This window comes from Mchenga conophoros, linkage group LG7 (assembly GCF_057382185.1).
Source record: "Mchenga conophoros isolate Kocher_MC1m ecotype Shallow Benthic linkage group LG7, M_conophoros_male_GT1.1, whole genome shotgun sequence".
In the NCBI taxonomy this organism is placed as follows: Eukaryota; Metazoa; Chordata; class Actinopteri; order Cichliformes; family Cichlidae; genus Mchenga; species Mchenga conophoros.
The window spans coordinates 62,417,202-62,425,253 of NC_140532.1; the positions used below are offsets into that span (position 1 = coordinate 62,417,202).

The 8,052-nt window shown below is 36.7% G+C and overlaps 1 protein-coding gene across 7 annotated transcripts in view; it reads left to right on the plus strand.

Moving 5' to 3' along the window:
- The window catches only part of camk2b2 (calcium/calmodulin-dependent protein kinase (CaM kinase) II beta 2), a 67,626-nt gene extending 60,399 nt beyond the window's left edge, over positions 1-7,227 (plus strand). For all 7 annotated transcript variants that reach the window (XM_085280666.1, XM_085280668.1, XM_085280667.1 and 4 more), the window contains 3 exons: positions 1,277-1,371; positions 1,474-1,710; positions 1,874-7,227. In XM_085280666.1, the coding sequence (XP_085136792.1) occupies positions 1,277-1,371; positions 1,474-1,709 (331 nt within the window). In that variant the 3' untranslated portion in view covers position 1,710; positions 1,874-7,227. The remainder of the gene's footprint in view (positions 1-1,276; positions 1,372-1,473; positions 1,711-1,873) is intronic.
- The last annotated feature ends 825 nt before the right edge of the window (positions 7,228-8,052 follow it).

The window sequence follows — 8,052 nt, forward strand, 5'->3', positions numbered from 1 at the left end:
GATCCAAAATGCACCAGCAAATCCACCTCTAAATGGTTTCGGAAAAACAAAATGAACTCTTTGGAGTGGCCCAGTCAAAGTTCTGACCTGAATCTGATTGAGATGCTGTGGAATGACCTTTAAAAGGTGGTTCATGTTCAAAAACCCTCCAATGTGGCTGAATGACAACAATTCCACCAAGATATGCGGGCCAAAATTGCTCCACAGTGCTGTAAAGGACTCATTGGCAATCATAACAAATGCTTGATTGCAGTTGTTGCTGCTGAGGGTGGCCCACCCAGTTATTAGGTTTAGCGGGAAGTCACTTTTTCACACAGGGCCATGTAGGTTTGGGGTTTTTTTGCCTTCATAATAAACAACGTCATTTAGAAACTGCATTTTGTGGTTACTTGTGTTATCTTTGTCTAAATAATTAAATTAGTTTGATGATCTGAAACATTTAAGTCTGACAAACATACAAAAATAGGAAATAAGGAAGGGGCAAACACTTTTTTACACCATTTTATATACTAAGGAGGAGACACAGTTGAACAGAATCCACCTGACAGAGCAGCTGCAAAACTGAGCGTCACACACACATGATAAAGGGAACTAAGATAAAAAAAAAACTTACTCGCTGCAGTGAAAAAAAAAAGATTCTCCAGCGTCCATATGATAGTGCCAAGAAATTAAACTGTAAGTGATGTATATTGTTATTAGTGAAATATAATGTAGGATAAAATGAAATGAGATAAGAAATACTGGAAAGGGTTTAAATTAAGAGGTTAAAGGTTTTCCATTTAGTATTTTGTGACAATGATTGTTGTTTTTATCGCTATATTTATTATTATTATTATTATTATTGTTATTCGAAGTGTGACTCTAACATTTGATCCCATTTCATGAGGGAGGAGCATGATAGAGCAAAATTATAAGCTCTATAATATCTTTACTAATTGTGTATACATTGTTTAATATTGTTACAGTTTGGAAGGTGCATCATAAATGCATAAATGAAAAGAAACTACTGTATTAACAAACCTGGGTGCAGTTGTGAGATGGTCTGTAATGGTTGTTACTTAGTAAGCAAGAATTTTGACATGCTAAGTCAGAACTATGAAACAGTAACTGTAACTGCTTAAACAGACGTGGGCAGAATTTTAGGTTTCCTTGTCAGTGTTATAAATTTTTTTTAAATGTTTTAACTATGAGATATATAGCATTGCTAAAATATTGTTACAGAACTGTTTAAATTATTCCGTGCGTCATTTGTGTAAAAATATATCTTGACTAACAGGAAGATCTGCGACCCTGGTCTGACCTCATTTGAACCTGAGGGGCTGGGAAATCTGGTGGAGGGAATGGACTTCCACAGATTTTACTTTGACAATCGTAAGACTAGTTCAATCTACTACTGATGTTTTGAAAATGTAAAATATATGATACATCTATATTTAATATTCATCGCTAAGTGGACTATTTGTCTCCCATCAGTCCTCTCAAAGAACAGCAAACCTATCCACACCACCATCCTTAACCCCCATGTGCATATAATTGGGGACGATGCTGCCTGCATCGCCTACATCCGCCTGACGCAGTTCGTGGATGGCCAGGGCCGTCCTCGCTCAAGCCAATCAGAAGAGACCAGGGTATGGCACCGCAGGGACAGCCGGTGGCAAAATGTCCACTTCCACTGCTCAGGAGCTCCTTCTGCCCCGCTGCAGGGGTGAGGTAGGACAACAATAGCATTCACGCAGACGATGAACATTTATAAAAATGTGTTTTCACTCAATCATTCGGGGTTATTAAATATAGCTTCATGGGAACAAATGTATATCTGCAGCACAAAAAATAAATATGCAAAATCTGAATGGGTGTAAATACTTTTTTCCAGGCATTTTGAGGAGGCAGAGCAGAAAAGTAACGAGCAGATAATCACAGAGAAAGAAGCAGCACTGAGAGAGAGGTGCAGGTGGATGTGTGGTGGGGTTGAAGGAATCTGATTTGGGGATTGTGGTCATGCTCCTGCACTCTGCACACCCACTTCTTTCTCTCTCTCCCTGTACAACTTCGACAACAGCAGACAGTAATAGCAGTGCTCCCATCTTCTGACAGCAGAGGACACATCAGCTACAACATTAAACTCTTGTAACTCTTCGGCCTGCCTACAGCAAACAAAAAAGCTATTGTTCCTTCCTATTGTTACTTCTAGTATAATTATGGCCACCGTCTGTCTCTGTGTTCTTTCAACTGTACAGTCTATTTATTATCCATTTTAATCCTTTCTTCTTTTTTATGACAATGCATGATTCCTTCCTGTGTTGTCATTAGCAGTGGCTGTTCTGCACGACTAAGGCTGCCTGTGTGAAATGAACAATCAGTATCACGTGTCTCACACAAAGAGTCTGGTGGGTGTATTTTATTATGAATTTCATTGTGTTGTGCAACAGCACAGCACAACACAATTAATTAATTAATTAATTAAATTTATTTATTGGGTGTTTAACTCCCCACCACCCCATTCCTCATCCCTCACGACCCCCAACCACTCTGTGAGACAGTGAAAACCATGCAGCATGCTAAGATGTTACTGTTGTTCTTAACTGATATTTATGTACTGAACATTGCAAGTTAACTACTGAAACTATGGTTGAAATGTTGAAATATCCCAATGTTTATGTAAATTTCCAGTTTTATCGTGGTGACTTAACTACAGTTACGCTGTTGATGGTATTTAATTGCATGATATTCCACATTAATGCATTTGGTAAATGGGGTGTTGTCGTGCATTTTCTGTTGGGTTTTTTTTGTTTGTTTGTTTGTTTTATTTGTTTTTTTGCACTGCTGGTGAGCTATAATCTGCGGCCTCTACTTGACAGTGTAGTATATGAGGATTCTGGTGACCATGACAGAATATGCCCTTCCTCAGTAATATTTGGGCCCAGGTTCTTTACTGTTTCAAAGGCAACAACCAAAACCTTAAATGATCATTTTTGATTTAACTTATTGGAACCTGACTAATGTAAAAGGTGACAACTTAAACTCAACACAAGGGTGTGTGGTTATTACTTTTGATTGCAATAATTAAATTAGACTTTGGATTTAAAAGAAAGCCAAGGTCAAAGTTCCCAAAGTGAAATCAAAGTTTGTTTTAATTATGTGGTCATTTAAAACCATATTTTAATTGTCAGTTTTTGCTTTGGGTGGCTGTGGCTCAGGAATTAGTGCAGGTCATCTACTAACCGGAAGGTTAATAGACAACCTATTAGAACACAACCTCATCCAGTTCAATGTCTGGCTCCTCTACTTCCACGTGGCAAGATACTAAATCTTAAAATGCATCCATCTGAATTTTTGGTTAAATGTGTTTAGGCATAGAAAAAGACATGGATGTGTATATGAATGAGAGTTGTGGTAAGAAAGTGCTGAAATAGAATAGAAAAGTGCTATAAAAGTAGCAGTCTGTTTTAACATTTTTCTGTCCCTGTACAAAAAACATGTATCTCTAAAACCTTTCTCATCTTATAAAATGCATTTCTTTGATTATTAGGTTAGTCAGTGAGTATAGGAGGATTGTATCAAGGTACAGGGGAATTCTTAAAGGATTGCATTTTGTCACATTTTCACAAAAGTGTACAGATACAACCCAACAAAGCTAATATTTACTTGTCCTTCCGCATGATTAGCATTTAAATATGGTAACATTATGCTCTTGTGCCATAATTTGTGACTTAGCTGAAAGCTATTTAAGAGAAAAAGGAAAGCTGAAAAAGAATTTTCTGCTGCTCCTTACACATCGTGTGTGGGACCTTTCACTTGGGAGGCAAATGTGTAAACCACTAAAGTTATGGAGCCTTAAACAGCTGCCTGCCAAGCAGATTGGAGCAAGATACACAGACAGCTATTGATGAAAACACTAGAACATTTAACACATAAAGTGACAGATATTTAAAAAAAAAAAAAAAGACTAAAAGAGAGTAAAAGTGAAATTGAAAATTATATAATAAATCTTCCAGAGTTGCATTTGTACGTTTTGGAATAAGAACATAGAGTCACTCTCTCATTTTTTATGTATAAACTTTAGTTTTTCTCTAGTCTGGAGACATGAACAGGAACGACTTACTGTATTTCAGAATTCATAAAAGGGTCCTCCTTTTCCATAAAGCCCTAATTTTCACTTTGTCCTTACTCTTGTAGAGCTGTGGCTGACCTAAAACAAGAAGGTTTTAACATGTGGAAATATGGAAAAGTCACTTGACATATTTGTAAAAGACAACGGTGTCTTGCGCACACACATACATTATTACTTCTATTTCAAGCACTAAGCAGAGTTTCTTTTATATATATTTACAAATATTTGTGTGTAATGTCTAAATCACAAAAATTTACACAGTTTTTCCAGGACATTGATTCAACACACAGGCAGGAATGAAATTTGAAATAGACTGGTTTGGAAATAGTGGTTTTTTTGCACTACTTAAGCACTCAAAGCGCTTTACACAGCTTGCCTCATTTACCCAAGGACTTTTTTTGATGCCAAAGTGCCTTTTTATTGAACATTTATACTCCAATGAACGCATTGGAGGGCAGCTTAGGATACCTGCTTGAGGATACTTTGGCATGGACCTTCTCATTAGTAGATGACCTGGTCTACTTCCTGAGCAACAGCCACCCCTCAATGTTTGTGAGTAAAACCAAAATATTAGGTAGAATATCAAATCCTTTATTTTTACAATATCTCCCAGAAATATCTGGGAAAATACTACAAATATCTAGTGTTGTTTGCTGTATTTTCCCTTAACGATCTAACTTTCTGTCCTTGAGGGGGCATTAACTTCTTGAAGCTTGACATTTAGACTGACTACAGGATTAAAGTACATACATGATTATTGAATGTGAGAAGAAAAATGCTGAAGATTTAAAACAGGCTTATACAGACTGTCAAATAAAGCATTGAGCTGGTCTATTTTAGGACATATTCACAATATTGTCAAATTACTTTAGCTCACTCAACAAATAGTATAGAACATTCCTAGTTTGATCCTTCAAATATCACATACACAGTAAAGCTTAAACGACTGGTTGAATCATCGCAGGACGATGACTGGAAAGATCAAATCATGGAAGTGGTTTTCTTTTTTTTCTTTTTGCCTGTCCCGTTTGGCTCTTTTGCCATCAGAATTGTTGTCTAAAGGCAAAGAAAGATGCCCAACGGATTTACTTTACCAAATTGACCATCCCAGCCTTGCCATAATGGTTCACCTTTTATTGTTTATTTTATTTTCACTTACTGAACATGGGACAGACTTGACTGGGGGAAAGAAGGGGAGAAAGAAAGAGGGAAAGAGAAACAGCTGAGAAGAGGGACGGGGGAGAAGGACAAAAACCAAAAACCAACAGAATGAGCAGAAAAAGGAAAAAAAGAAGAAAAAAAGAAAAAAAATGCATATATCAATCACCTGGGTCACCTGCTGAGAAAGAAAAAAGAAAACAAGCAGAAGAGAACAAGAGTAATAGAATAAACAATATCACAATGATATATGGGAATATGACAGTAAATACTAAATATTAAACATTATTGTGCAGCACATAAGATCAACAGAACACAGTGTGCTTTGAGGTAGGAGCCAAAAAGGGTGTAGTTTGTGGGTGTGATCACCCATGTGTACACCTGTGAGCATGGACGCGCTTGTTTTTTGTTTTTTAAAAGGTTCCTTCATGTAATGATCTGCTAGAGGGTGTGGGGGGGCCACAGCCCCGTCCTCCAGGGCATGAAGCAGGTATGGAGGAGATCAAAACTCCAGACATCCAGAGGCCCCCAGAACACAAGAGACCAAGGAAGACCAACAGAGGGGCAGCCGCGCCACTGGAAGTGGTTTTCAAAGAAAACTATAAAAATTTGCTGGTTCCAGCTTGTCACCTAATGGAGAAAGGAAACCAATTATCATGAAATATTAAAATATACATATATGATTTTATAAAGTAAACTAAAGAAAAATGTATTAGAAAGATAACTTTGTGCTTCTCACAACACTAAGAAATCAAACCTTAGGTACTAAGTGGTGTTGTAAAATACACCATCTACTAGGGTAAATGTATGGGCATACCAGCAATTCACAAGGTAAACTTCTCACCATCCATGCTATTCATGATGTAAAATAAAGAAATATTGCTTTCAAATACTTGTTGCATTGAATCATAAAAGTTAGAAGAAGATTTAAAAACAAAAACACATTAAGCACCTAAATTTGGAGAGACGCATGGTGAACTTGCCAAGCCAAGGCTGCGATTTAGTGTTTCACATTTTGCACGAGTAGTGTCTTCAACACATTATTAACAGTCATTCAAAACAGTCTTTTATTAATTACTAATTATTTACGTTATAAAATGAAATGGGGAATTATGCATCATCAGACAGTCTTCAGGTTGTTTTTGTTTTTTTGTTTTTTAAACCATTAGTATCAGTGAAACTCCAGAGCTATGGCTTTAGGATAAAGCCATGAATTTCCCTTCCTGGTCAAACCAAATGTCAATGCTATCAGTACTTTAATTGGATTGGTTACTTAGAATTAGTGTCCCTCTTTGAAAGCTGTACCTTCTTACTTAATAGCTAGGTTTGGGCCTGGGTGTTAATCTTAGGCTTCAGCTATAAAGAAAAATTTAAATGTATTGATAGATCCTTATCATTTCTTCTTCTGTGTTCATGTGAGCAAGTATGATATGAATGATGATGATGGTGATGACTGTATGTGAAACAAAGCTTTTATCATGTACTTTTTGTATTTATTATATGATGATGATCAATATTAAAGTGTGATCAGATGTAATCAGTGTGTAAACTAATAAAATTGTCCACTCTACTATTCCGTCTTATCTCAACTCACAACATTAGAAAGAACCCCGTGTTGTTTCAGTTTTCCTTGTGTTTTTAGTGCTTTAAAATGTTACATGAATAAATGTCAGTATTTCCTCTAAACAGAATATTAGAATATTCCAGCAAGTATTTTTAGAAGGCAAAGTTTGAAGGGTCAGTAAAAACATCTCAACCACCACAGTGATTAAAGGAAAGTTCGAAAAGTAGATTTACTCATGAATGTTTTAAAGGTGTAAAGTTACTTCTCTTTTGTTGCATTTCAGGGTAAATGTCTCACTTATATATTATATATTTATAAATTTATTAATTTTGCAGACAAGGATAGAAAATGTAATCTGTTGTTAAACATTAAACATCATTTTATTTTGCTGGAATTCTTACTCTACCCATTCTCTTCCACTTATCCAATTTAGGGTCACAGTGGGGCGAAACCTATCACAGTTGCCATAGGGCAAGAGGCTAGGTACACCCCTAGTCTGACACAGGGCCAACACAGAGAGACAGACAACAATTCACAACTATGGGCAATTTGGAAATTAACCTAACCTCACTAAAAGCATGTGGTTGGACTATTGAAGACAGCCGGAGAACCCAGAGAGAACCTATGCAAACCCACGGCCAGACAGTGGATTCTAATCGTAAATTGGAGCTAAATAAATAAATCAAATTGAAATATATTAAATTTAGGGAGATAAAACTCACCTTTTGCAAATACCTTAATGTCACGGATTATAGTGAAATACAGTAGAAACATATTTAAAATTGCAGTAAAAAAAAAGTAGTAATTCACTAGCTGGGATCACATGCTTGTGAAAACCTACAAAAATGTTAGGTTTGCTAACATTTTTGTTGTTAATGGCAGATGGCTTGAGCATAAATTGAGGCTGTGGTTTGGAGACGGCCTCAGAGGGGACTGGTGCCAGTTCCTGGGTCAGGCAGATCCCCATAAGAAGTGAATTATTTGAAAAAGGGAGAGAGGGTGGGTACGAATCTAAGAGGAGACAATAGCGACCTCACTGTACAGGATACAGTAACCATCGCAGTGGCAGACATCGAGGAAAGTTTTTCAATATATAACTGGTTAGGGGTGAGGGGAGGAAGACACGATAAAAGACACACTGTGGAAGAAAACCAGAGTTTTAGAAGGATTTTAAATTCAAGAATGAAAAAAAGCTAATATGATGTCTCTTTCTAGTACT